The sequence below is a fragment of the Leopardus geoffroyi genome, chromosome E2, assembly GCF_018350155.1.
Source record: "Leopardus geoffroyi isolate Oge1 chromosome E2, O.geoffroyi_Oge1_pat1.0, whole genome shotgun sequence".
Lineage (NCBI taxonomy): Eukaryota > Metazoa > Chordata > Mammalia > Carnivora > Felidae > Leopardus > Leopardus geoffroyi.
The window spans coordinates 18,474,301-18,501,753 of record NC_059335.1 but is presented as its reverse complement, the minus strand read 5'-3'; the positions used below and the strand labels follow the sequence as shown (position 1 = coordinate 18,501,753).

Here is a 27,453-nt window from a genome sequence, read left to right as displayed (position 1 = left end):
CGCGCGCGCCAGCTCAGGAGCCCGAGGAGCGGCCGCCGCCCGCGCGGCGGGGATGCCCGGACGCCGGGCCCCGGGGCTGGGCCCCCGGCGGTAACCGGAGCGGGGGGGCCGCGCCCCCCCTCCGCCCCCCCCCCCCCCCTTGCCGGTCCCAGAGCCGCAGCTGCTGCGCCCGCGCGCTCCCGGGGACATTCTAACCGCCGCCCGGGCCCGCTGCCTCTTGCCCCGCTATTAATACCGGCGGCCCGGGAGGGGGGCGCAGCGCGCGCAGCGCAGCCATGGGGACACTGCTGGCCTTGGTGGTCGGCGCGGCGCTGGGTGAGTGCGCGGTGGCTTGGGCGGGGGGGGCGGCGGAGGGCACAGCCCGGGCAGCGGCCCGGCGGCGGTGTTCGCGCGCGGGACCCGGGACGGCGGGGCGAGGGCCGCCCCCGGCCCATTCCCCGGCGCGGCTAAGTCCGCTTCCGAAGTTGTGAGCGCGGAGCGCCGGGCGCGGGGCGGGGGAGGGCGGTGGAGGTGCGGGTGGGCGAGAGAGGGCGGGGGCCGGGCTGGCACAGCTCGGCGGCTGCGGGCGCCCAGCCGGGGGCGAGGAAACGCGGAGTCAGCTGCTCTCGGAGCCCCGCAGGCTGCAATGTGACACCCACAGCCGCGGGAGGGGGTGGGGGAAGGCGGCGCCCGGAGACTGGGACGGGGGAGACCGAGACACAGGGAGAGATGGGGACGGAAGGAAAGGCGCGAGAGACACAGCCACTCGGAGTACTCGGGCTTGCTCCGCGGAGACTGGGGATCAGGAGTAAGGGGGGAGACGGAGACCGAGAGGGATGTAGAGGGTGCCAGAGAGAGGCCGAGAAGCGAGTTAGAAATCGGAGCTCTGGAGAGAGAAACTTGAGAGAGGCAGGGCCAGACGGAGACACAGGTAGACACAGGAAGAGACGGGGTGTAAAAGAGGCAGGGAAAGGTGGAGAGACCGACCGGAAGAGGCTGTCTGAGTCTGGAAAGAGGACACAAAGCGGTGGGCCCTCCAGAGAGACTCCCTAAGGGATATAAAGTAGGGGAGACAGACACAGAGGTGCTTAAGGAGTTGGAGAGAGACCGAAGAGAAGGAGGACAAGAAGTTCCCAGGATTCCTAGACGAAGACACTCAGGGGGAAAACAAACGAACAAACAACAGAACACCCAGAGCTAGAGCTGGAGAGGCATAGCATTCGCTGATGAGTGTTGGGCCTTGGGAAGGGGGTGGCAGGTAAGAATGTGGAGGAGGCACCCAAAGGGACTGGAATCCAGTGCGGACGCAAAGTCCCTGAGGCTGCAAAGAGCTCAGTGAGTTTTGAGAAGCTGACAGGAGGTGGGACAGGAGTCGGGAGGTGAGGAGCCTTGGGGGCAGAGGGGCCAGAGGCCGAAGTTGGGTAGGGAGTGGATGACACCAGAACTTGGGGACCTGGGGAACAGGGCTGGAGCACAGGTCGGCCTTGCTTCCAGTGCCCACCTAGCACCCCCCCCCGAGGCCTTGCCTTCTCCTGGCCCACTGTCTGGGGCTGACTGGTTTTGCAGAGCAGTAATGGTAGAAAAGACTCTGCCGCCTTGAACTTCTAACCCATCTGGAATTCTAGTCCCACCACCTAAATGCTGCAGCACCCTGGGCAAGTGGATTTCTTAAGAAGGGCTACTTGGGTGGCTACTTGGGTAGAGAGCAAAGACTGGAAGTTCCTGACCACAGTGACAGCCCTATTTTGCTAAGGGGTGGTGTGGGGGGGGGAGCTTCCTGTGTGTCAGGCCCCCTGCTGGGGCCTTACCTAACTCACGGAATCTGCCCAGCAAGGCCCAGAAGCAGAGACGATGGTTTCCCTCCCCTCACAGAGGGAAACTGAGGCCACAGATTCTGAGAGACTCGCCAAGGGGACACGGCAAGTGGCAGGGCCAGGCTTAGTGTCTGGGTCTGTCCATTCATAATGTTATTGAGGGGAAACAGATGGTCTCCGAGAGCCAACAACCAGTGAGCCTGGCACTGCCTCGGGCGATGGGTGGCCCTGCGCGACCTGAGCCTGCTGTCCCCGCAGTGTCCTCAGCCTGGGGGGGCTGTGTGGAGGTGGACTCGGAGACGGAGGCCGTGTACGGGATGACCTTCAAAATCCTGTGCATCTCCTGCAAGCGCCGCAGCGAGACCACCGCCGAGACCTTCACCGAATGGACCTTCCGCCAGAAGGGCACGGAGGAGTTTGTCAAGGTGTGCGGGCGCACGGCTGCGGGAGGGTGGGCATTTGTGTGGGGGTTGGTGGCGGGCAGGGGCCAGGGGCCAGGAGGGGGTGGCTTGTCTGTTTTCAGTAAGGTGCCACTATCGATGGCCTGGATTCGAACTCCGGCTCCCCCAGTGACCAGCTGGTGAGCTTGGGCAAGGCGCTGAGCTTCTCTGAGCCTCAGTTCCCTCTTCTGGAAAGATGGGGTGGTGATGGTCTCTAGCTCCGAGGTGTGTGTGAGGGTCCACGTGGCTGTTGCTCCTGGGACATGGGTGGCACAGAGTGAGTGTCGTTGGAACTATTTAGTGCCAGCAAGAATGTCTCAGGCAGTCATTATGGAAGAAAAGCAGAACTTTTTTGGCCTCCTTTGTGTTACACGTATTTTGAATTACAAACGAGGGGGCGCCTGCTGGAGAGCTGGGGTCTGCAGCAGCTGAGATGGGACCCCTCTGTCCCTGCCTGAGGAGTGTGCCTAGTGGCCGGGAAGAACTTTAGAGAATAAAAGCCAGGAAGGCGGAAGGGGGGGTGGGGGGTACTCCGGAGGACGCCTGAGGAATGTGTGTGTGAGTGTGCGTGTGTGTGCGTGTCAGCTCCAGGGACACACTCGGCGTTGGGGGCGGGCCGGGGCCTGATCCTAGCCTCCCCTGTGCCCTCCCTGCCTGAGGTCACGGTGCCCCCGTGTGTGTCTACTGACTGTCTGAGTGTCAGGGCGAGGGACAGAATAGTCTGGGTAGGGGGCCGGGCGCAGGCAGTGACCGGCCCTGCCGCCCCCAGATCCTGCGCTATGAGAACGAGGTGCTGCAGCTGGAGGAGGACGAGCGTTTCGAGGGCCGCGTGGTGTGGAACGGCAGCCGGGGCACCAAGGACCTGCAGGACCTGTCCATCTTCATCACCAACGTCACCTACAACCACTCGGGCGACTACGAGTGCCACGTCTACCGGCTGCTCTTCTTCGAGAACTACGAGCACAACACCAGCGTCGTCAAAAAGATCCACCTTGAGGTGGTGGACAAAGGTGAGTCAGACCCTGCCTCCCCCCCTCACCCCTGTTGCCCACTGGCAGCCAGATGGCGGGACAGATGGCAGGTAGGGGACAGGCTGGCTCCACGCCTGGGCCAGGCAAACGCCCACGGCGGCGGGGGGAGCCGCACCTCCTTCCCCAGCCCCAGCTCTGGCTTCCATTTCCTTTCGACCCCAGGCAAGGGCCACGGCAGGCCTCTCCTCTGGACGTTCTGGGTGCCAAACTCTGCCACCTGTGCCGTGGGGCCTCTGGCAGGTGCCTTCCCCTCTCTGAGGAAGGGTTGTCCTGTAGGATGCAGGTCGATAATGGTATCCACCTCCCAGGGCATTGTCTGAACTGTTCTATGGGGAGGTGTGCTGGGTGTCAGCTGCCCCCGTGCCTGGCCCGCAGCGGGGCCTCAGCAGTGGGGATGACGGTGGAGGTTCTGACTGTCGGAGAGCCTCAGCCCCTCCTCCCTTTGTGACCGTGAGGGAAGAGATAAGAGTGTGTCCCTTGGAGCAGAGCTCCTTAAATTCTGCTGTGTGCGTGGATCTGCTGGGAGTCTTGCTAATGTGCAGGCTCCGACCCAGCAGGCCTGGGGTGGGGGCTCAGGCCACATGTCTAACGAGCTCTCAGCAAAGCCGACGCTGCAGGTCTGGGGCCACACTGAACAGCCAGGATGCAAGGTGTTTTTGAACATTTCATCATTTTGGCTCCAGCTGCCTTGGATCCCTTCTCTGAACCATCTTCTGATGGGTGCAAACTGGAATTTTCCAGGACACAGTGGCCCATTGGCTTAGAGTCAGGAAGATATCCCAGAACTTGAGCCACCCGAGAGCCATGGCAAGTACGCCCCGTGGGGCCCACGGCGCACGCGCATTGTCACGGGGACCGTGCATCGTCCTTCCTTTTCCCCCAGGGGGGGTGCCAGCCTCAGAGCCTACGTGCAGTCCCTCATTGAACCCTCCCACCCACCCTCCTGGCTAGGGGCTCTTACTACCCCCCCCACTTTACAGATGGGAAACCCCGGGCTCAGGGAGGTAAGACTATGTGGCCGAGATCACAGAGCTGGGACCCGGATTTGAACCCAACCAAGTGTGTGTGACTGCCGTTTCTGTTCTTGGCATGATTCACTATACTCTGCTGTCAGCCAGAGCCTGTGGGTTTCTTTTGATAATTAGCATTTTTACGCTTGTTATCAAAGTGATCCCGCAGGATTCAACACAGGAGACGTGTCGGAGCTACTCGCTGGTGTAGGTCACGATGCTGGGTGGGTGGCCACCCACGGACGTAGAAGATGGAGCCCCGCCCGAGGGAGTGGCTGTAGCAAGAACGCCCCCAAACACTGTAGCTGAACAAAATCTGTGTCAGTCTTGTCTCCTGAATCAGCGCCGAGGCCAGGGGTCAGGAGGGCAGGGAGGCTCCATGATACCGTTCAGGCAGCCGGGTTTCTTCCATCCTGTGGCTTGGCCCTTGCTCGGGATGCTGTCCTCACCTGCGAGGGGGAGGCGGGGGTCAGGCGCGCCCACGTCCCAGCAGAGCCTCTTTTAAACATTATCTACCATATTCTCCTCCCCACCAGAGCCGGTGTTCTTAACAATTACCATAGGCAGAGCTATGTTGTTTTCCCAGAGTCTGTGGTTTCTTCATTATCCGACATGCTCTAGTGTTTTTTATCCACCGTATTAAAGCATTTTGTATTACTATATACTATACTCTTTAACATTACCAAACATACAACAATGTTTTCGTCATAATCCATCATACAAGAGTATTTTTTTTTTTTGAATTATTTCTTTTTTTTTTCAGCGTTTATTTATTTTTGGGACAGAGAGAGACACAGCATGAACGGGGGAGGGGCAGAGAGAGAGGGAGACACAGAATCGGAAACAGGCTCCAGGCTCTGAGCCATCAGCCCAGAGCCCGACGCGGGGCTCGAACTCACGGACCGCGAGATCGTGACCTGGCTGAAGTCGGACACTTAACCGACTGCGCCACCCAGGCGCCCCGAGAGTATTTTTAACATTACCCACCGTGCTGTAGTACTTTAAGTTAATCACATTGTAGTATTTTAAAATTTTACTCGTTATGCTATAATATAGTCAGCATTACCCAGCATACTGTAGTATTTTTAACATTACTCATCCCACCACAGTGTGTCTTTCATTACCCATTATATTGCATTGTTAGTATTGCTGGCCATACCGTATTTTTTCTTTTTTTTCTTTTTTAATTTTTGAAAAATTTTTAAAGTTTATTTATTGAGAGAGAGAGAGAGAGAGAGCACGTAAGGGAGGAGCAAAGAGAGAGGGAGAGAGAGAATCCCAAGCAGGCTCCACACCATCAGTGCAGAGCCCAATGCAGGGCTCGAACTCACAAACCTCGAGATCATAACCTGAGCTAAAATCAGGAGTCGGAGGCCCAACCGACTGGGCCACCCAGGCACCTACCATATTCTTTTTTTGTTATAATCCACAATCGTACTGCATTCTCAACATGACCCATCAGCCAATACTGCCTCCTGGTAATAACCCCAAGGAGGGTTTTCCAAGGAGTCATTTCCAAAGGAGGGCCCGTGGGTGCTGGTGGTGGGACCTTTGCCGAGCTGGCAGAGCTGCAGGAGACCAGAGAAGCACCCGGGAGTCCCCCACCAGGAGTGGAGCCAGCAAACAGGGACCAGAGGGCTAATTCTACTTTGGATATACCCAGCACGGGTGGAGAATGTCTTGAGGTAGAGCAGCATCTGAGGCGACGGAGAAACCCGGCATGCACAGATGCGGGCGGGGGCCTCAGATCTGGGGGCTTCTACTGGGGGCAGGCAGGTGAAGCTTTTAGAAGACTTGGGGGGTTTTGAAGAAATCAGAGTTCTCCCCAGGCAAGGTGCCTATTACTCTCTGCCCCAGTTCCTCATCTGTGAAGTGGGGGAACCACAGTCCTACCTCCTGGGATGTCTATACGGCTTGATGGGAACTGCACTTGATATACAGCAGCCTTTACCCAGTCTTTCTTCGGCTGTAGTAGTTCCCAGGGCAGATAAGAGCCCAGACCCTGCAGCTGCTAACGCTTGGGGTTGAGTCCTGGCTCCGAGTCCAATCCTGGCTGTGCCTCCTTGCCTAGCACCGTCCACTTTCTGAGCCTCAGTGTCCTTGTCTGGAAAATGGGTTACAGAGCCGTGCCTGTCACTGTCCTAATCTGATTGGGAGGGCAGGAGACACCAGATTACCTAAATCCGTTTGGGCACTGAGTTCCAGGAGCAGGGATGAGAACCCGATGGTGTAAGCTTTATCCAACATGTATCCAACTCAGTGTGCTTCCTGAGGTCAGCTGACATGGGAAGCCAGAACTCGCTCTATCCTTAGGGTGTTTCAAAGACTCAGAGAGATGCCCAGGTAAGGAACTTAGCACAGAGCCTGGCTGAAAGTGTGCATTCACCATAGGAGATACACTCGTATCTTTTGAACGAATGAATGAATGAATGAACGAAAGGACCAACGAACGAATGATGTGTGGAACCCTTTCCCCGGCTCCTTCCGGCAGAGAGGCAGGGGAGAAGCATCCAGCCCGCACCCTCCCTCACTCTGGCCCAGAAAGCATCGGTGCCATCTGCACCGGTTGGAGCAGCAGAAAGTGCCCACGGACAGGGGAGGAAAGACCATGTGAGGACAGGGGGGAAATGAGGTCCCGGCCATCAGGAAGGAAAGGCCCGGGGATACGGACTGGACACCCGTGAAATCCGGCCGATGACGCCACAGTGGCCTCCACCTCTAGTTCCCTGGCTGAACGCATCCCCCTCATAGTTTAAATTTAGGCTCAATGAAAGGAAGCTGGCAATGGCAAGAGGCAGTGCCGTGGAAAGGATAGAAGGTTTCCGGAAAATGTCAGTGAATAGCCAACATTTAGGCAGTGCTGACTGGGAGCACATCCAAGCGTGTGCTTGGATTTTAAGCGTGTGCCTAATACAGATATTAACTTGTTTTCTCTTCCCAGCCACCCTGAGAGAAGGCAGGAGTCTCATCATCTCCGTTTCACAGAGGGGGAATTGAGGCCCAGAGAGGCGGAGTCATTTACCTAAGGTCACACAGCTAATAAGAGGCAGAGGCAGGATCTGAACCCTGGCAGTCTGCCCCCAGAGCCCCCACTCTTAACAGTAATAATAGTATTAATAATAGTAAGCATTTATTGAATGCTATCTATAGGTTAAGCACTGTTCTAAGGATTTTTGAAGCGGACTTATTTTTACAGCACTCCCAAGAAGGAGCTATTGTCATTATCAGCTTCTCACAGATGGAGAAACTCACACCCAGAGAGGATGAGTCACTTGCCCAAGGTTACACAGCTGGCAAGTGGCAGAGCCGGGACTTGAACCTGAGCCTTCTGGTTGCAAAGCCACGGCTCTTGGGCACCTACGGTCACCTGAATGACACAGGTGCCCGCTCAAGCCACACAGGGAGGCAGGGTGAGGGGGACCTCAAGGCCCACCTGAGGTGGGTTATTAAGAATCACGGTAACGATGATGACTCTAGGGAAGCTGCATGGTCCTATTTGCAGACCAGGCCCAGAGAGGCCAAGCCACTTGCTCAGGCTCACACAGCAGGCTTGGGGCGCCTCAGGCTGTCATGCCTCCTGAGCCTAGCCTTGACTGCCACCTAACCCTGCCTGGCACTTGCAGCCAACAGAGACATGGCATCCATCGTGTCGGAGATCATGATGTATGTGCTCATCGTGGTGTTGACCATATGGCTCGTGGCAGAGATGGTTTATTGCTACAAGAAGATCGCCGCGGCCACGGAGGCTGCTGCACAAGAGAATGCGTGAGTGGGGTCGATAGGGAGGGGGGTCAGGCGACCCAGACCAGGGCTTCCCCGAGAGGGATGTTTGTTGTCAGAGATGGATAAGGTCAGGTCCCAGCCCCTTCCCCTCCCAGGACCCAGGAGTCTGGACCCCCAGACTCCTCCTCCCTCAGACTCAGGACTCCGGGCCCCAGCCTGGACTTTTTGTGGATCCTGGGAGCCCAGCCTGCAGTCTCCTCCTCTCTCTAGCTCCAGAACCCTGTACACTTGGGGCGGAGACCCCAACCCGCCTCAGTTTCCTGGGGGTGGGCCAGACTGATGATGGGGGTCGCTGTACATCTGGCCTTTGCCCCCACAGCTCGGAATACCTGGCCATCACCTCAGAAAGCAAAGAGAACTGTACGGGCGTCCAGGTGGCCGAATAGCCCTGGTAAGGTAGGTGGGTGGGCAGGGACCGCAGCGCCCGGGAGGGTGTCGCCCACGAGGTCCCTGATACCTGTCTCTCCCTCACCCTTAGGCCCTGGGCTCCACCTCAAGGAAGAGCCAGCCCTAAATGGGGAACATCTGGGTACAGCCTGCCCCCAGTGGGGGTTGGCCATTCCCGGGCCTCCACGAGCCTCAGAGTCCTGCCAACGGAGCCGCCAGGGTGGGAGGGGGCAGGGGGCTTGGCTCACACCCCCAATCCAGCCTACTTCCTCCTGCTCCATTGCCCACCCACGCCATGCATGATGGGTAAAGCAATACTGCCGCTGCCCCCACCCCTGCTTCTGCTGCCTGTTTGGGAGGGGGGGCGGTGAGGTGGGGGCAGCGGCTCCGCACCCCTCCTTCTTGCTGATTTGCACACACTGGCCGCTTCAGATGCACACTACTGGGGCCCAGCCCCTCCCTGCCCCAGCCCCCACCCGGTGGGGGGTCGTGATGGGCTGGCACGGTTTGGGGCAGGGGGTTCTGGGGCCCACCCCGACCCCCAGCAACATTTCCCCTCCTTCCTCTGGCTGGACCTGGGGTCCCCTCTCCCTGTGATGCACTCTTGCCCCCGGCCCAACCCTGCCCTCTCTCACCAGCCTTGGATCGTGGCCACTTAGAAAGGGGCCCGTTCAGCCTCGTCTCTCTTCACACAAGTAGTTTTGTTCATGAAATAAAGATTCTTGGACTTGATTCATAGTCTTTCTCGTGAGCCCCATCACCCTCTACACCCCTCAAATCCCAAAGCCTCAGTTCTCCTGGGGAGCCGCCCTCCCGGGCAGGCAGTGGGACCTCTCTGCGCATGTTCAGGGGTAAGGATGAGGAAGGAGCAGGTGGGTGGGTCTCGCCCTCCCCGGGGACAGCCACTTAGTACTTGACTAGTTGGGGTTGGGGGGTCACTAGCTCAGTGGGGACCGTGAGTGGTATGGGAGGGTGGGGGAGGGCAGAGGGGAGCCATGGGTAGGGCAGGGGGCAGCAGGGCAGGGAAGGTGCTCTGGAGAGAAGAGAGGGAATGCAGCCGTCTCTTCCCAGCAGTGTGGGTCTCTGCTGTGATGGGAGCTGGGGAGAGGGAGAGGGAGATGAGGGGCTGGGCAGCAGCGGGGCCCCGCCAGCACGACCCCCTGTGAGAGACTGTGGCTCTGAGTGGAGCCAGTGTGTGGGGCGAGCAGCTGTGGTGTGTGTTTGGGTGCATGGCTGTCCACAAGCAGGTGTCTGATGATGACCCTTGTGTGTCTGGGTGTTTATCTGGCCCTGGTGTCTGACGTGGATCGCTCTTGGCTGCTGGCGGGACAGTGTGTATCTGCCTGTGGACACTTCCGGCCACTTGGCCTGGGCCTCAGCACTCAGTGCTGCCTTTTCCGGGCCAAGCCCCCCATCCCCCCTGTGTAGGACTTCCAGGCTCCAGAGGTCACTGCTGCAGGCAGCAGGGAAGCTGCCAAAGCAAACCAGCCCCCGTGACTTGTAGGAAGGCAGCTGGGGGGAGGGGGCCGGGGCCAGGGCTGGGGCAGGGACCCGGACTGCCTTGTTCAGGAGCTGCACATGGGGGGCAGGAAATGGCAGGGGCAGTGGCAGGCTTGGGGCTGGGCAGGAGGTGCTAGAGGAAGCAGGGGAGGACAGGGAGGGAGTTAGGCCTGAGCTGGGGCAAGGTGGTGGGGGGGGGGGGGCGGGTAGGGCAGGGGCTGGGCCAGAGGCAGGGGCACAGGCAGGGGCAGGTTGGGCTTGGGGCAGCCGGGGCCCTCTGTCTGGTTGCCTCCAGTTCAAAGGCCCATCCTTCAGTCCTTGCGGGCACCCCCTCAGCCCCACCCCCCACCCCCGGCCTTCTCTGTCTGTCTGCCCAACCCCCCACCCCCCTACTCCCATGTCCCCTCAGACTGGCACACCTGGGCCCCCTCCAGGCCGGAAGGAGGCGATGCGGGGGCAGGCCGGCCAGGTCCAGCCCCTGCAAACCCTGCCCCACCAGCCAGGTGGCCTCCAGCGTTGCCGATCCCTCCGCCCTGCCCCTCCCCGCCCCTTCCCCCGCCTCCGGCCCAGCCCCCCTCCTCCTCAGGTGAGGCAGCCAGGCCTAGCAGGCCCCACGCCGCTGCCTCTGCCTCCGGGCCACCGCTGCTGCGGGGCCACCATGCTCCTGCCCAGGCCTGGAGACTGACCCGACAAGGGCACTATCTCTCAGCTCCGCCCCCACCTGCCGGACCCCAGGGTAAGGACCGGGGCCCTCAGTTCCAGGCCGGGACACGGGTCCCCTCATCCTCACCCTACCTAGCGCCCACCTCCCAGTAGAGGGGCTCCCAGACGTCTCTCCAAGGACCTTGGAGCTCCAACCCCGTCTCCCTCAGACACAGGGATGGGGCCCCAGTCTCCGCCTCCCTCAGACCCGGGAGTCTGGGCTCCTACGCCCCTTCTCCCACATACCCAGCAGTTCAGAGCCCCCAAATGCCTTTTTCCCCAGGACCCAGGAGTTCAGGTCCCCAGCTCTCATCTACTCCCTCAACCCCAGGAATTCAGACCTTCAGCCCACTCCTCACCAAGGCCCAGGCACGGGGGGCCCCCAACCCTGCAAATCAGGCGTCCCCTGGCTGCTGGTCAGACGCTGACCCCATCCTTGAACCCGGCCCGATCTGCGTCCGTGATCACGGCGTTCTCTGGCCAGGGCCCAGTCCCTCCAGCCTCCCTGGATGGGCGCCTGGGACTGGGGGCACCGGGGCTGGGCTCGGCTCCCCCAGGCCCTGCCTCTCGGTTCATCTCCCCACAGGTCCCTCCCCGGCCCAGGAAGTCAGCCGGGGAATCATTAACAAGAGGCCGTGACATGGCGGAGAAAGAGGGTGAGTCCCCTTTTCCTTGAGTCCCAACCTTGGCTCTGCCTCGCGCCCCTCCCTCTGTGCTCTGTTCCCAGCCCTCCACCCCCTCAGAGCCCCCTTGCTCTGGCACCCCTCCTGGGCCCACCCCCAGCCCCTTAGGAAGTCTCTTCCACCTGATTAACTATTAACCAAATTTTCTGTGGGGCTGTGCCACCACCCGCCTTCCCGCTACCCCATATGACCTGCCTGGCTCCATGCCTCAGTTTCCCCTCACACCCCAGTGATCTCTCAGCAAACCCTGGACTGTCTTCTCCTTGGGGCTAAGGTGGGAAGACCAGCTATCATGGTTAAGGACACAGACTCTGGAGCTAAACACACAGGCCTGGACTTGAACCTGCCACTTTTTTGCTGTGTGGTCTTGTACAACTGACATCCTTTCTCTGGGCTTCATTTTACCCCTGGGTCAAGCATGGATCCTAATGCTACCAACCTACCTACGTGCCTATGTACGGGGGTTGTTGGGAGCTCGGAGCACACACAAGGCACCACTGTGGGGCTTAGCATGTGAGACACATGCCATGAACTGGAGCGGTTATGACAGAGGTCGGCCGACCTGGCGTCCCTGGGACCCGAGACCCCCACCGATTCCAGACATTCCTCCCACCTCCCCGCACTGTGGGCAAAAGAGCAGAGAGAGGACTTTGGACTCGGCCAGGATGGATGGAGAGGGGAGAGGTCGCAGAGAAAGCACTCCAGGAACGATGGGGGAAAACACGCGCCCGAGTGGCTGGCACTGAAGGGCTCTTGGCAGGCCCCGGTGGGGGCTCCAAACAGCCCGCCTCTCCCTCAACCTCTTCCACGCTTGGGGGCCAGCTGGAGGGGCCCGATCAGGGGACGGCCTTTCCTGCCTGCCTCTCCAGTGGGGGCCGGCTCCCTCTCTTCCTCCTGCAACCAGGCTAGCTGGGTTTGGTCCCAGGTGGTGGCACTTTCTGGCTGGGAGGTCCCGGATTTATCCTCTCTTGTCCTCAAGCTTTCATCTGTAGCATGGAGATGATACGAAGGCATGCCTCACAGGGTGGCATGAGGGTCTGAATGGCACGCTCGGCAGGAAGGGCTGGCTGTGTTGGCTGAAACGATCAGTGTGGACACTGCCCTTGTGGGGTCTCAGCACAGTTGGCAGATCAAGCCCCAAGCCGCACGGCTGTGGCCCAGAGCGAGCCCAGGCTCGCAGTGGCTCAGGAGGGGGCACTTGTCCTGGCTGAGCAGGTGGGTGACAGAGCCTGGAACCTCAGGGACGGCATGTCTCCTGGGGTCCCCGGGCCCGGGGCCCATGTGTGAATGAACCGGGGAGAAAAGCAGGTCATGCCCAGAGGGGTGGCCGGAGATGGTCTGGCTACAGAGAGAAGCAAGGCAGAGTGGGGCTCCAGTGCACCCCCGGGCAGCTCAAGCCGGTCCCGTCGCGGGGTCCTGCTGGCGGGGCTGGAGCTGGTGGTCAAACCTGGATACAGATGCTTAGAGGTTCTGGTGCTGCGCCGACTTGCTGGGTGACCCAGGGTAGGTGGCTGCGCCTCTCTGGGCCTCCTTTCCTCATCTGTACACTGGGGACGAGGATAATGATACCGTCCTTATTAACACCTGGTGCAAGGATGTAAGGGAAGTTCAGGGCGGGGCTAGGACAGGGCTGAGAGCCATCCCTGCCTTGTGGCTGCTACATCTGTGTTACTTTGAAGTGCGCCCAAGGCAGGCTTCTTGGTGCTCCCTGGGGACTCAGAATTGGAGGAGGCGATACCTGGGCTGACACTCAGGATGAGTAGGGAATAGGTAGGGTGTGCCAGGCAGAGGGAAGAGTGGCTAAAGGCAGGGGCTGACAAGGCGCTGGGTGTGCAGTGGCATATGGGTAATTCGGCTATTTCTGGAGGTAATACCGGAAGTGGAGCTGGGGCAGCGGTGAGGTGAGCAAGCTGGAGCCACGTCTCTTAGGACTATTTCTGCTGAAGGGCTGGCCGATGCCTTGGCAGTGCTGGGTCTCTCCGCAAGATGGCGCTGGTGGTTAGTCTTCGTTTCTCTCATGCTGACTTGTGTTTTACAAGTTCTGGGGCTTTGACTGCTCTTTGGAAACTATTGGGTGTCTGATAAAGAAAGCCCCATAAGACTCTCTGGGAATTTGGGGAAACATGTTCAATCCCCGAATCTCTAACAGCTGCACCCCAGGGCTGAAGGTCTAAGACTCTGTCCTGGGGACACTGGGGAGCCATGGAGGGTTCTAGGTAAAGAAGGGACAGGATGGATTTTGTGTTTAGGAAGATCTTCTGGCTTCTGTGTGGAGGCTGGACCAGAAGGGAGGCTGAGCCCCGGTGGGGCTGGGAGCAGGGAAGGAGAGGGTGGACAGGAGATGCTCAGGAGGCCTGCAGGCTGTGAGCTGGCAAGCTGTGTGTGTGGCAGGGGGAAGCATCCTGCAGATGAGGGACAGTCCTGAGGATGAGAGCCTCTGACGGGACCTGGGGGTTGGGAGGACATTGAGACCAGTGTCAGACCAGGAGGGTCCTGTGGGCGGGGACATCTACGAGGCTGCAGGACAGCAAAGGGAAACTGAGGCTGTGGAGGCGTGTGAGACAGATATGGGAGCAGGGGGCCTGAGTGGGGGGAGGCCATGTGCCACCCTATGGACTCCAGGTTTCAGGGAGTAAGAAGAGGGTCAGGGGATGGGGAAGGCCCCATCTGAGAAATGGAAGGAGAATCGGGCACGTGCCGTATCCCGGAGGCCAAAGGAGGGCCCTCCATTCGGGAAGTGGGAGCTGGGTAGGGTGAGGGCTGAGCCACGAGCCTGAGTTTCAAGCCAAGGAACCAAAGATGTCACTTGTGAGGGTTTGCAGCCAAACGGTGGGGGCAGAAGACCTGAGGTAGGGCAGCCTTAGTGCCCTTGGGGGGCAGAGAGCAGTGCCTGCGGCAGAGGCTGGGCAGGCTGCCTCCCAGGCCCGGAGGCTCCCCTGCTTCCCGGGAATCAGGGCAAGGAGGCTGCCTCACGCCCACAGGGAGGACACTTCCTGCCTCCGCAAAGACGAGCCGTGAGGAGGCCTCTCTCACACAGCCGGACCCAGAGTGAAAACGCCTCCTGTCCCACCAGGGGCACCTGTTTTAGGGTTACTCGAAGTCTCCAGATCCAGAAGGCGTGGAAGGAGGTTCTTCCCACCCCAAGAGACACGGGGTGGCAGCGCTTGGCACCCCGGCAGGCACACCAGAGCCTCCGGGCCGGGCCCAAAGCCCTGACAGGCACCTGAAAACAAAGGGACCAGGACCAGCCTCATGGCTGCAGGGAGTCAAGACCTCCCACCGGAACCAGGAAGATGGTTGGGGGCAGAGTCGCCGGTGGGCGGGCGTGGGCGGGAGGCCAGGGTTGGCCTGGCCCACTGTGGCCTCTTTGGAGGGAGGGAGTATTTGTTTTCTCATGCCTTGACGGGAACTGCTGGCTTCTCAAATTCTTAAGACACCCAGACGCCAGCCGTCCCAGGAGGATCCTGGACCAGGCCTTGCTCCGTTCTGGGTGCTGGTCTGGCCCTGTGCCCACGACATGGAAGGGAGAGCTGGGAGCTCCTGCTGCCCTGGGGACGGCCTGCAGGTGCCAGGGACAGCTGGGCACACGCCAGGCCCTGCCAAAGGCTTTTAGCAGCCCTGCATCTTCGGCCCTCCCGCAATCCCTAGCAAAAGGGGTTGGCTCTTAATCCCCAGGGCCTCTGTCGCACTGGGAATGAAACCCCCCTTCTCCTCAGGCTACTGGCCTCCCTCATATGCTTATTTTTGCCTCAAGGATTTTGCCTGTGCTGTTCCCTCAGCCCACAGCGCTCTTCCTTGAGATCTTTACATGGCTGGTGTCACCCTTCGGGTCTCTGCTCAAAAGTCCCCTCTTGGGGAGACCTTCCCTCAGCACCCTCCAGAGGCCACCTGCTGCCCTGACCTGCATTATTTCCTTCATAGACTTCGCCACAGTCTGGAAATGATCGAGTTTGCTTACTTGTTTATGTTTTCCCCTCAACCTTACACGTATGAGAATGTGAGCCCCACGAGAGCGAGCATCTCACCTGTTTTGTTTTGGGATGGGTCTCCTGAGCCTAGAATGGGGCCAGGTACAGTGGATGCTCCAACAGGACAATGAATGAATAGAGCTCCATTTACCAATGAGAAAAGTGAGGCCCAGAGAGGTGAAGGGTATTGCCCAGGACCACACAGCTCTAATGATGTAAAAGCATTTATTGAAAACTTGTTCTATGCCGGGCATTATAGCACGGGGAGAGGTAGCATGGCTTAGTGGTTCTACAGTTGGGCCCCAGCACCAAACGTGCCCGGGGTTCAGGACTCAGCACTGCCTCTTGCTGGCTGAGTCACCCTGAGCATGTGACTCCACTTCTCTGAGCCTTAGTGCTTCCTGCTTGAAGAATGGGAACCATAATTGAAATGAGGCCTGAGTAAGTGAATGCATTTAGAGCAGTGCTTGAGAAAATAAGCCTGTGATTAGAGTTTGGCTATTATTTAAGAGAACTTGAAAGTATTATTTTTAGGTGAGTGCTGGGAGGATGCCCATTAAATAGATGAGAAAGCTGAGGCTCAAAGAGGTGATGCCACCTGTCCAAGGTCCCAGGGAGGGAGGGGTAAGGCCGACATTTAAAATGTTTTTTAATGTTTATTTATTTACTTATAGCATGGATTCTTTAACTCTTTTTTTTTTTTTTTTAACGTTTATTTATTTTTGAGACAGAGAGAGAGCATGAACAGGGGAGGGTCAGAGAAAGAGGGAGACACAGAATCTGAAACAGGCTCCAGGCTCTGAGCAGTCAGCACAGAACCCGACGCAGGGCTCGAACCCACGGACCGCAAGATCATGACCTGAGCCGAAGTCGGCCGCTTAACCGACTGAGCCACCCAGGCGCCCCAATGTTTATTTATTTTTGAGAGAGAGACAGACAGAGGGAGACAGAGCATGAGTGGGGGAGGGGCAGAGAGAGGGAGACCCAGAATCGGAAGCAGACTCCAGATTCCGAGCTGTCAGCACGGAGTAAGACCAATATTTCAAAGTGGGGCTTGCGAATTTTCAAACTTAGGTTCTTACCCTCCAGGGGCACATTTGACCTTGGAGCTGGGTCCTGCGGGAGAGGTCTGGCTTTGGGAGAATACCCAAGGACGGAGAGACCGGAGCAGACTGGTGGTGGGGAAATGCCAAACAGGAGGGAAGTGAGCTGCCAAGGGGGCAAAGGTCAAGGGTCACAAGAACCTCTGAGAGAGTTATCAGAAGTGAGAGTTTCGAGAAAAGGGTGCAACACGATGAAGGAGATAGCAAAGTGCGGAAGTGCCTGTCATGTGTCACCGACACCGGGGAGGAGAGATCATTACGGAGAGATCATTACGCGGCAGGAGTGCGGCTGTCCCGGCCACGCCCCTTCCCAGCGGGAAGCCTTGTGGAGCTGGACACCTGGTTGTCCACGCTGTAGGGGAGGGACGACCCTGAGAAACTGGGCCCAGGGCATGGCAGGCTCAAGCGTGCTAAGTTAGCCCTGGGGGCTACGAGCTGGCTCCGTGCCCAGACCCTGCCGTGAGGAGGACAGGCCTGGCGGTGGCTCTAGCACGGTGTCTGTTGCAGGTGGCCGGACTGTGCCATGCTGTTCCGGACCCAAGGTGGCAGCTCTCGCTGCGGGGACACTGCTGCTCCTGACGGCCATCGGGGCAGCATCCTGGGCCATTGGTGAGAGTGACCCCTGGGCCTCTACCCTCCCCTGCCCCCTGCAGCCCCCCCCTCCCCCCCGCCGCCTGCCTGCCCTCACCTCTACCTTCTCTGCAGTGACCTTTCTACTCAAGAGTGATCAGGAGCCGCTGTATCCGGGTGAGTAAAGCAGGCTGGGACCCTTTGGGAAGCCCTGGAGGACACATGTACCTGGTGGGAGCTCCAGAAAAAAGGTCCTGAGTGACTGCGGGAGCCTGTGCAGAGAAGTTAGCGATGTTGTGCCGTGTGGAGGGCCTGCTCTGGGCCAGGCACTGTTCTAAGCACTTCACTTGTCTGGTGTCTCTTAGACTCTAAGTGCATTACCCACTTGGTGCATCGTGAAATTAAATTAGGGAGTTGAAAACCGCATTTTAAAAAATAGATTAGATTAGAAAATACCACAGTGTACCTCTCTCCGTAAGAAAAAGTTTTGTTAATCTTCTGTTTTGGTTTTACGAGAGTGGTACTGTTTATCAGTCCGTTTTACAGATGGGGAAACTGAGGCTCGGAGCAAGGCAATGATTCGCCCCAGAAAGCACAGGTTCAGGGCTACGCTGTGATGTAAAATGTGTTCCTTACTACGAGGCAAGGTCAAAACCTGTCTGAGGGGTGCCGTATGAATTCGGCGTCCCATTCTGGTTCTTCTGGAAGGCGGCTGCTGTTCTGACCCCCATTTACAGATGTGGAAAATGAGACCAGAGAGGACACACAGCTGGTAGATGATGAGGCCAGGAATAGCTGTTAGACTTGCCTGGTAGAGCTGTGTCTGCAGGCAGCTGAGAATGAATGGCCACACTAATAATAGATACAGACACTAAATGTGGAGTGAATGGATGAATTTTCCCAGATGCCAGCCCCAGGCTGCCGTTCTGTGGCCCAGAGCAGCAGGAAGAAAGGGGAACTTAAGTGTCGGCATGTATTTTCCACTCCCGTGAGCCTCATCAATTCCATAAAGGGCTCTGCTCACATCAAGAGAAGAAATGAAAATCCAGACAAGGGAAGCCTACGTCCATGTTGGTCATCATGTCAGCACTTGGCATTTACAGGTGCCGGGCGCAGGCCCCTGGGCTCTATGCTGTCAGTTCATTAACCCTCCCCTAAAGCTCATTTTAATGTGGGGAGGCTGAGGCACAGAAAGGCCCAGTGATGTACTGCAGGTCTCAGAGCTAGTAACCGGCGGGGTCTGGGATCTGAACCCAGGTAGCCTAGATCTGCTTTTGTGCAGAACAACTACACTCTGTTGTTTCTCGAGAAATAGCCACGCAACTGGCCATAGTGACGGCTAACATCTGCCAGGCCCTGGCTGTAAATTTTGCACCATACCCTGTGAATTTGGAGCTGTTATCATCCCCATTTTTCAGATGGGGGAAACTGAGGCCCAGTGAAGTGAAGACCACACACCGAATAAGCGGCAGGACAGAGGGATCGTGCCCCTGCCGAAAACCCCTCCATAGCTCCCCACTGCCGCTGGGCTAAAATCTCAACCCGTTGCGGCTCCAAGGCTCCTAGGGTCCATCCCCCTCTTCCACCCGCACCTCACGCTTGCGTCTGGCACTCGCCAGGGTCCACTCTCATGCCCTTGAAGAACCCTCCCGGTCCCACAGTCTTTGCTTATCACCTCTTTCCAGCTCACACCGAGAAGCAGTTTCAAGGTTCCGCACCGTCACTCTGAGCTCTGGGGCCTCCTACCGGTCCTGCCCCGCCTGAGTCCCAATAGCCTCATCTGTAAGCGGCGAGGGGCGCGGGGGAGAATGAGAGATGCAGGTCCTTGCAGTGCCTGGTTCTCAGCCACTTGGTAAATACTGCTTTTGTGTCTCACCTTCAGGCTTTAACGTTCCTGAGCAAGGCCTTCCTGCACCCCAGACCTCATGCTCCCCCCGACCCCACCACCACCCGTGTTGCCGCGGTAAAACTCTCCTCACACTGATAATTATGTACTTCTGGTGCATTTTAGGAGGGCAGGGGCACGTTGTTTGCTGTCCTAGACGGTGTCCTGCATCTAAGTCGGTGCTCAGGGAGTCTTTGCTTAAACGAATACACACAAGTTGCCAATGAACTACCTTGTTCTTGGCCTTCAGCTGGAAAGTAACTAGGCCGTGATTCAGACCGAGCTCTGGCCAACGTCAGCACTACTGCTCAAGTTATACTTGGGTTTTCCAAAACTGCTGGGAAATTACAAAACAAACAAACAAACAAACAAAAACAGACGCAAAACTATATCCCCACCTCATTTTCCTGGGATTTTCACACCTCTAACTATATCACACAATTTAGTAAGCCAGCCAGGTGACCCGGAACACATTTTTTTTTTTTTTTTCAAATAATTCAAACAAGAATAAAGAGTTGAAAAGTGAGAAACAGTGGCACAGAACGTGGCTTCAAAAATCATTGGAGGGGGCATTTGATATTCCCTCCCCGCATCTCCCCCAACCCATATCCATAAAGTGATCATTTTTTCCCTAAGGCCTCACCCTATCTGGAACACTTGGAAACTTTTCACCCCCAGCTGACGGTTTGAACCCCAAGTCTTGGTCTTGGAATGCGGGGTGGTGGGCGCCATCCAGCAGAGGCACCAGGCATCGCCTGCCCCCACCTCAGAGCAGGAGGCCATAATTAAGGCAGGGCAGCCAGGAGGCTCTTAGTGCTAGCTGGGGGAAGTGTGCCCAGGGTGGGGCCAGTGAAAGTCCAGGTGAGACCCTCAGAAGCAGCAGTGAGTATGTAGGCTGGCAGGCCTGGATTCAAATTCTTTGCTGGTTCTTAGCGGTAGGTTCCTGGGCAAGTATATCCTCTCTGAGGCTCAGTTTCCCGATCTGCAAGATGGGCATAGAAGGGGTCTCTATGCCCTAGGATGGTTGTGAGATTCAAAAGCCACCCCCCATACCAGATATGACACAGCATAACATGGTCCAACCCACTGACGTCCCCCCGCTGTCACCGTTTGGCCCTCAGAAGGGGAAGTGGCTGGACAGGCCGCCTAGGGCAACATTCACAGCTTGGGGTTTGGAGTGGCGAAGCCTGGGTGCGAACCCTCTCTGCTTCTCACTCACCCGGTGATGTTGGACAAGTCACCCCGTCTCTCTGAGCTTGAGCCCCTCCTCTGACCAAAATGGGGATCTCTGCGGCTTCGGGGTGGTGTGGCAAGGCCCTGCTGTTGGTGGTCAGGGAGAGCACGAGGCATAGTGCTGGGCATCTAGCAGGGTCTCAGCACGACCTTGTCCAGATCTGTGGGGCTATGGGAAGACCACTCGGCTTGGGTACGGCCTCGCCGGCTTCCTCCTGAGGGGTTGGCAAACTGAGTTTGCCCCAGATTTGGTTTCTTAGAATGTGCTCTGGAGCAGCAGCAATGCAGGAAGCTCGGGAGAAAAGGACCCAGGAGGTCACAGCTGGTCCTTCCCCAGACCTGCTCCCCCGGCCCCCTTCCCCATCCTGGTCAATGGCAGCTCCATCCTTCTATGGCTCAGGCCAAACACCGTGGAGTTGTCCTTGACCCCTGTCCTTCCTTCACAGCCACGTCCAGTCTGCCAGCAAACCCTGTCCCTGCGACCCAGAGTCTAAACCCTTCACCTCCACCGTCCCTGCCCTGGCCCAGCTTCCATCCACCCCCTCCTGGACACCACAGCAGCCCCTCCCCAGGTCCCCCGCTGCTCTGCTGCCGCCCCGCAGGCAGAGGGAGCCTGTGAACCCCCGAGTGGGGTCAGGGCCTCCCGACTCGGAGCCTCCCCTGGCTGCCCCTCTCTTCGGGGAGAAGCAAAGTCCTGGTGTTGACCCAGCCTGCCTCCCAGCTCCTCTGCCTCTCGCTCACTCTGCTCCGGCCTCCTTGCTGGTCCTCCCCCACCGCACCCCCCACCAGCCTCGGGTTCTCTGTACTCGCAGGTCCTGTGGCCTAGTTCTCTGTTCCCTCGCCTACCTTCACAACTCTCTCCCCTCCTTCAGATCTACGTTCACACTCCACCTCCTTAACGAAGCTCTCTCTGTGCCCGCCTATGGAAAATGGCAGCTTCACCCCGCACGCCAGTACGCCCCTGCCTCTGTCAGGCTTGATTTGTCTCCCCGGCCCCTTTTGTGACACACCATCTATTTTACTCATTTGTCCCTTTCATTCCCCGTCTCACCTACTGGCCTTTGAGTTCCACAGAGCAGGGGTTTTGTCTGATTCGCTTATTGCTTTGGCAATTTGTCCACTGCCCAAAACAGAGCCTGGCCGTGCTGAGGGGTAAATGTAAATAAATGCGCCTGAGGCCTGTGACCTGGCTTAGGTGTGAAAAGGGGTCCTCTGGCCATGTGGGGAGCAGCCTGGGAGGGGCTCAGAGGGCCTTCAGTTCTCAACACAACCGGCCCCAGACATGAGGAACCCCCCATGGGCTCTCTCCAGCCTTACTGGGTCTCCACCCCACCTCTTCTCACAGCTTGTGATGAGGTGTTTGGTTGAGTGACTTTTTTTCTGCTGTCTGTCTTTCCCACCCCTGGACTTGGGCTTGGTGAGGGCACAACCCAGGGCTGCCTAGGTCATCTTTGTGCCCCCAGCATCACCCCACACAGGACTGGGTACAGAGTATACGTCTAGTTAACACTTATCTGGTGAATGAATGAATACTACTTGGAGAAGTGCCATGCGTTTTAGTATATTCAAGGCTTGGACAAGTCTTGCAGAAAAGATAGGTTTTCTTTCTCTTTCTTTCTTTCTTTCTTTCTTTCAAAAAAACCATAGGGTATCTAGATACTTTGGCAATCTGATGTGTCAAGGGTCTTCAGGCTGCAGAAGACAAAAGGAAAAAGAAACAAACTGGTTAAACAGAAAGGGAAATGATGAACTTACTTCTCCAACAGTTCTGGGGGTCTGGCAAGCCTGGCTTCATCAAGGGGCAGATCTTGGCTTTCCTCCACGTTGGCTGAGTTTTCCCCTCCTGGGGGTAAAGATGGCCCCGGGAGATCCAGCCGCACACGCCCATCCTCTCCGGAGCTCGCTGGAAACCGCTTCCCTCTTCCCAAATGGCCAAGCAAAGGGTCAGACTAGCGGTGCCTGTGCAGCCGGCTCAGGCAGCCCGGCGGCCACAGGAAGGTCCCCGGGTTCCCAGCCCATAGGTGCGCCCCAGCTCCTATTGGCTCCGCGGAGACCCTGGCCTGGAGCCCCGCAGGGTCGGGCGGGCAAGCGGGTGGGCACAGCGGGGAGGTGACCCAGGCGGCCGTCCTGTCGCCCTGCAGTGCAGGTCAGCCCTGCCGACGCCCGGCTCATGGTGTTCGACGACACGGAGGGCACGTGGCGGCTGCTGTGCTCCTCGCGCTCCAACGCCGGGGTGGCGGGCCTGGGCTGCGAGGACATGGGCTTCCTCAGGTAGCGGGCGGCCCTCGGGGGGTGGGCGGGCGGCGCGGGGCGGGAGGAGCAGGCCTGACCCCTGCCTGCCCAGGGCCCTGAGCCACTCGGAGCTGGACGTGCGGACGGCGGGCGCCAACGGCACGTCGGGCTTCTTCTGCGTGGACGAGGGGAGGCTGCCGCTGGCCCGGAGGCTGCTCGAGGTCATCTCCGTGTGGTGAGGAGGGCAGCGGGCAGGGGCGCCCACCCGCCCGCGGTCGGTGCCCTTTCTTCCGTCTTAATTGGCCTCTCTTTTTATTTCTGCCTCTGCCCCTGTCTTTCTCTCACAGTGACTGTCCCAGGGGCCGTTTCCTGGCTATCGTCTGCCAAGGTGAGACCCTGAAACTCAGAACCCTCTCCCTTAGGCCCTCCCCCCAAACCCAGAGCAGGGCCATGTCCCATCAGGCACCCCCCTGCCCCCCCCCCACACACTGGCCATATCCAACCCTACAAGGATGGGGCTGTGTCCTGAGGTTCCAGGCCCTCCCGGGGCCCTCGTGACGACTCCGCCTCTCCCACAGATTGTGGCCGTCGGAAGCTGCCTGTGGATCGCATCGTGGGAGGCCGAGACACCAGCCTGGGCAGGTGGCCGTGGCAAGTCAGTCTTCGCTACGATGGAGCTCACCTCTGTGGAGGGTCCCTGCTCTCTGGAGACTGGGTGCTGACAGCTGCCCACTGCTTCCCTGAGTGAGCGTCCCGTAGCGCTGAGGGGGAGAGGCGACGTGGGACGGGCCGTGCCCAGGCAGCTGCCATCCTCCTCTCCTGTCCCCTGGCAGGCGGAACCGGGTCCTGTCCCGATGGCGGGTGTTTGCCGGAGCTGTGGCCCAGGCCTCCCCCCATGGCCTGCAGCTGGGGGTGCAGGCAGTGGTGTACCACGGGGGCTACCTCCCCTTTCGAGACCCCAACAGCGAGGAAAACAGCAATGACATCGCCCTGGTCCACCTGTCCAGCCCCCTGCCCCTCACGGGTAAGTCTGGAGATGAGCCTTGGCCTTGGGGACTCCAGAGGCTGGGAGGAGAGAGGACGGAGCCATAGGAATCCATGGGGGTAAGGGAAACGATCTTGACGGGCACGCGTCAAACAGGGAAGACTGGTGCAGCCACTTTGAAAAACCACCCGGCAATTCCTCGAAAAGTCAAACATGGAGCTAGCATTGGGCCCAGCAAATTCCACCCCAGGGTACTCACCCAGTAGAAGCGGAAACACATGTCCGCACAGAATCTTGCACACAGATGTTCAAGGCAGCTCGGTTGACGACAAGCAAAAGATGACAACCCACACGTCTGACAAACGGATGAACAGAACGTGGTCCATCCACACACGGAAGGAGTGACAGGGTACCGACACAAGACACACTCAGATGAGCCTTGAAAACACTGTGCTAAACCAAAGTCAGACACAAAAGGCCGCTCTATGATCCCGTTAAAATGAAATTCCAGAATGGGCAGGTGTGGGGACAGAGAAAGATCCGTGGTTACCAGGGGGTAGGGGAGGTATGAGGTAGGGGCGAGGCTGGGGTGGGGAGATTGGGAGGGGATGAGTCAAGAATACAGGATCTCTTTTGTTCTAAAATGGATCGTCAGGCACCCAACTCTATGTGAACCCACTAAAAAGCCATTGACTCGTACCCTCGAAGAGGGCGACCTGCATGGTGTGTGCATTACGTCTCAAAAGAGCTGTTACCAACAAATATAGTTAAGATGAAATGAAGAGCGGCGCCTGGGTGGTTCAGTCGGTTGAGCGTCCGACTTCGGCTCAGGTCATGATCTCGTGGTTCGTGAGTTCCAGCCCCGCATCGGGCTCTTGTGCTGAGAGCTCAGAGCCTGGAGCCTGCTTCGGATTCTGTGTCTCTGCCCCTCCCCTGCTCACGGTCTGTCTCTCCCTCTCTCTCAAAAATAAATAAACATAAAAAAAAATTAAAATGAAAAAGATGAAATGAAGAAGGCTTTTAAAATACACAGATGAATCAGAGAGGGACTCAGAAGTTAGCCCCTCTGCAGTTCTATGGGGCATTTTCTTGCTGTCAGGGGGCAAGACTCCCCTTGGGGGTCAGGATGCTTCTCCAGGGCCTGCCTCTGGATTGAGAGCAGACCTTGGGCTTCCGCTTTCAGCAGGCCACAGTGTGGTGACACTAATCATAAAAACAATGGCCACGAAGTCGTAGTAATGATGACGTTGAGCCTCCATCAGGCAACGGTACAATGATAATGAAATAGTACAATTAGCCCCCACGGCAGCCTGGGGAGGGTGGGTCCTCCTCTGATCCTTCATTCCCACATGGGGAAAGATCCCGACACAGAGAAGGGAACTCTGCTCCAAAGTCCCGCAGCTGGAAAATGGCGAAGATCTGAGCCAAGCCTGCCTGGCGTGGGAATCTGTGCGTGTAACCCCCAGGCTGTGCTGCTGGGACTGTTTTGTGGTTTCTATTATACTTATTTTTATGCCTATTTTCTTTTGAATGGTCCGTGTTATTGGTTTTCCCATCGAAGGGGATGATGCACATTTTGCTTTTTTCTTTTGTTTTTATTTTCGAGAGAGAAAGAGAGAGAGAGAGAGCATGCACCAGTGGGGAAGAGAGAGGGGGAGAGATCCAAATTGGGCTCCACGGTGACAGCACAGAGCACGTGGGACTTGAACCCACGAACCATGAGATCGTGACCTGAGCCACCCAGGCGCCCCAGATACACTGTTTTTTTTTTTTTTTAAAACAAAGCCTTGTCTTTAGGGGGTTACAAATATCGAAGTAAAGAAGTGTCCGTGGAAGCACAGGAGGAGGGGGTGGGAGTGGCTTCGGTTCGAGACACGAGGCCGAGGGGGTAACAGCATAGGATTTGGGATCAGATTCCGGGGCTTGCCGTCTGTGGGATCTTGAGTGTGTGGCTTCACCTCTGTCTGTGCCTCAGTTTCCCTGATCCATTAAATGACCGCCTAGGGTTTTTGAGATGATTAAAAGGGGAATGTGAGTAAAGAGCTTCGAGCGATGGCAGCACACAGTGAGCGCCCAGTTTGTGTGAGCAGTCACCGCTTTTGTCGTTTATTACTGTGACTCATTCATGTGAGCATTTCCTATGTGTCAGGTGGGCTGCTCAGTGCTTTGCCAGTTTCTCACCACACCCTCTGGGGGAAAAGATTATTCTGTCCATTTTATAGCGTAGAGCTCCGAGGCTCAGGCCCGTGAAGTCACCAGCAGGGAGCAGACAAACCCTCTGTGTGTGTTGTGCACGGCACAAGGACATCGCATCTCAGGGGCACCATTGTCACTGTTGTGGGCGTAGACCTGTGTATCTACTGTGATGATTTTCTGGCAGTTGGAAGTCAAGTATGTAAAGATAGGGATGCCTTTTCCTACTTCTCACAAAGGCACCCTCTCGGCAGGGGCTGGCCTTGTGGGCCGGGGTTAAGAACACCGGCTCCGGAATCAGGCCGACCTGGGTTCCAGTTCTAGCTCTGTCACTGAGTCGTTATGAGACTCTGGACAAGTGACTTGGCTTCATGTCCCTCCTCTGGAAATGGGCTAACGGTGCCCCTCCCCTCCCCCCCGGGCTGATGGGAGTTTGGAGGATACGGGAAAGCGCCTCGTACACCGTTAACTCAGTTGATGGCAACTCTTCCCGTGGTTATTTTAAAAGAACCGAGGAAAGGGTGTACCGGGGCACTTGAGGCCGCCGGACAGGGGTTTGGTACAAGGTGGGCCAGGCTGGCAGAGGCTGGACCGCGTGGTCTCTCTCACAGAATACATCCAGCCCGTGTGCCTCCCGGCGGCCGGCCAGGCCCTGGTGGATGGCAAGATCTGTACCGTAACCGGCTGGGGCAACACACAGTACTACGGTGAGTCCCGTCCTCTGTCTGCGGAGCCGCCGTCAGGGAGACTGAGCTGGGCTGGGGAAAAGCAGTCCGGCTGGTCCAATGCTTCTGGGCCCCGGGGCATAGGGACGCTGAGGAGCCCGGGCGGGGGGCACCAGGAGGGAAGGGGGCCGCGCACGCTCCCCAGCCTTGGCCAGCCTTGCCCGCACACCCCCAGGCCAACAGGCTGGGGTACTCCAGGAGGCCCGAGTCCCCATAATCAGCAACGATGTCTGCAACGGCCCCGATTTCTACGCGAACCAGATCAAGCCCAAGATGTTCTGTGCCGGTTACCCTGAGGGTGGCATCGACGCCTGCCAGGTGAGGGACTGTGTGGGGTAGCCCCTAGCCCCTGCCACTCCGGGGATGGAGACCCAGGGCAGGGGGCGGTCGGGCTCCCTATCTCAGGCCCAGGGGGCTCTGTGGCCATAGCCGCTGGCCATTCTAGAGGGCCTCCTGGATGCCCTCTCGGCCTCCAGCCAGGCCTCCCCTTCCCCCACCAGGGTGACAGCGGTGGCCCCTTCGTGTGTGAGGATAGCATCTCTCGGACGCCACGTTGGCGGCTGTGTGGCATCGTGAGCTGGGGCACCGGCTGTGCCCTGGCCCAGAAGCCAGGTGTCTACACCAAAGTCAGTGACTTCCGGGAGTGGATCTTCCAGGCCATAAAGGTGAACGTTGGGCCCAGATGGGAGCCAGAGGGCGGGAGTGTTTGGGACTCTAATGGGGAAAAGGGAGAAGGCGGGGTTTTCTGGAAACCTGTGCTCAGGCCTAGAAGAGGGCGGCCTAGGGAACAGATGGATTTCAGAGGGCTTCTGGGGAGGGGAGGTGAGCTGTGGGACTGGGGAAACCTCTCAGTCCTCAGAAGCCCCCAGTTGTCTTTCCCCAGACTCACTCCGAAGCCAGCGGCATGGTGACCCAGCTCTGACCTGCGGCTTCTCCTTGATGTGCATGCTTCCAGGGCCCAAGTTCGCCTAGGTGGCTCCAGCCCCACCTGGTGGGGTTCACCCTGGGCCTGGAATGGGACATTTTTCTTCTTGGGCTGAGCCCACAGGTCCAAGGATACCCTCCCTCCAGGCTCCTCTCTTCCACAGTGGCGGGCCCACTCAGCCCTGGGACCACCCGAGCCTCACCCTCCTGACCCCCATGTAAATATTGTTCTGCCAGCTGGGGACCCCCATCTAGGTGCCCCTGATGACAGGATGCTCTTTAAATAATAAAGATGGTTTTGATTAA

General features: G+C 58.1%; 2 protein-coding genes and 1 long non-coding RNA gene across 7 annotated transcripts; 2 read left to right on the top strand and 1 right to left on the bottom strand.

The window, feature by feature from the left end:
* Positions 1-72: 72 nt before the first annotated feature.
* On the top strand, positions 73-9,176 carry SCN1B (sodium voltage-gated channel beta subunit 1). 2 transcript variants are annotated; one of them, XM_045441233.1, is made up of 6 exons: positions 73-315; positions 2,052-2,218; positions 3,003-3,243; positions 7,898-8,039; positions 8,377-8,448; positions 8,536-9,176. In XM_045441233.1, the coding sequence occupies exons 1-5, from the start codon at positions 276-278 to the stop codon at positions 8,441-8,443; spliced, it is 657 nt and encodes a 218-aa protein (XP_045297189.1). In that variant the 5' UTR covers positions 73-275; the 3' UTR covers positions 8,444-8,448; positions 8,536-9,176. The 2 variants fall into 2 exon arrangements, with proteins under 2 accessions (XP_045297189.1, XP_045297190.1); XM_045441234.1 differs by having other exon boundaries at positions 8,377-8,453.
* Positions 3,916-11,226, bottom strand: LOC123578306. Its single transcript, XR_006702295.1, has 2 exons — positions 11,076-11,226; positions 3,916-4,723 (listed from the first exon to the last, which is right to left on the bottom strand). It is a non-coding gene; the product is annotated as an uncharacterized LOC123578306 (long non-coding RNA).
* HPN (hepsin) lies at positions 10,497-27,453 on the top strand. Of its 4 annotated transcripts, XM_045441156.1 has the most exons (14): positions 10,497-10,680; positions 11,233-11,302; positions 16,908-17,009; positions 17,106-17,147; positions 20,961-21,041; positions 22,230-22,359; positions 22,433-22,555; positions 22,668-22,708; positions 22,899-23,064; positions 23,154-23,344; positions 26,110-26,205; positions 26,399-26,541; positions 26,700-26,888; positions 27,107-27,453. In XM_045441156.1, exons 2-14 carry the CDS (start codon positions 11,287-11,289, stop codon positions 27,143-27,145), a joined length of 1,359 nt encoding a protein of 452 aa, XP_045297112.1. In that variant the 5' UTR covers positions 10,497-10,680; positions 11,233-11,286; the 3' UTR covers positions 27,146-27,453. The 4 variants fall into 4 exon arrangements, with proteins under 4 accessions (XP_045297112.1, XP_045297115.1, XP_045297111.1 ...); XM_045441159.1 differs by lacking the exon at positions 20,961-21,041 and having other exon boundaries at positions 10,504-10,680; positions 26,724-26,888; XM_045441155.1 differs by lacking the exons at positions 10,497-10,680; positions 11,233-11,302 and adding an exon at positions 14,235-14,644.

Excerpts from the sequence above, each read along its gene's own strand:
- SCN1B (XM_045441233.1), top strand. The coding sequence starts at position 276 with ATGGGGACACTGCTGGCCTTGGTGGTCGGCGCGGCGCTGG. Across the intron at positions 316-2,051 it reads GGTGGTCGGCGCGGCGCTGG|TGTCCTCAGCCTGGGGGGGC; the intron begins GTGAGTGCGCGG and ends CTGTCCCCGCAG. Across the intron at positions 2,219-3,002 it reads GCACGGAGGAGTTTGTCAAG|ATCCTGCGCTATGAGAACGA; the intron begins GTGTGCGGGCGC and ends TGCCGCCCCCAG.
- HPN (XM_045441155.1), top strand. The coding sequence starts at position 14,623 with ATGGTTGGGGGCAGAGTCGCCG. Across the intron at positions 17,148-20,960 it reads TCAGGAGCCGCTGTATCCGG|ATCTACGTTCACACTCCACC; the intron begins GTGAGTAAAGCA and ends CCCCTCCTTCAG. Across the intron at positions 26,889-27,106 it reads GGATCTTCCAGGCCATAAAG|ACTCACTCCGAAGCCAGCGG; the intron begins GTGAACGTTGGG and ends GTCTTTCCCCAG.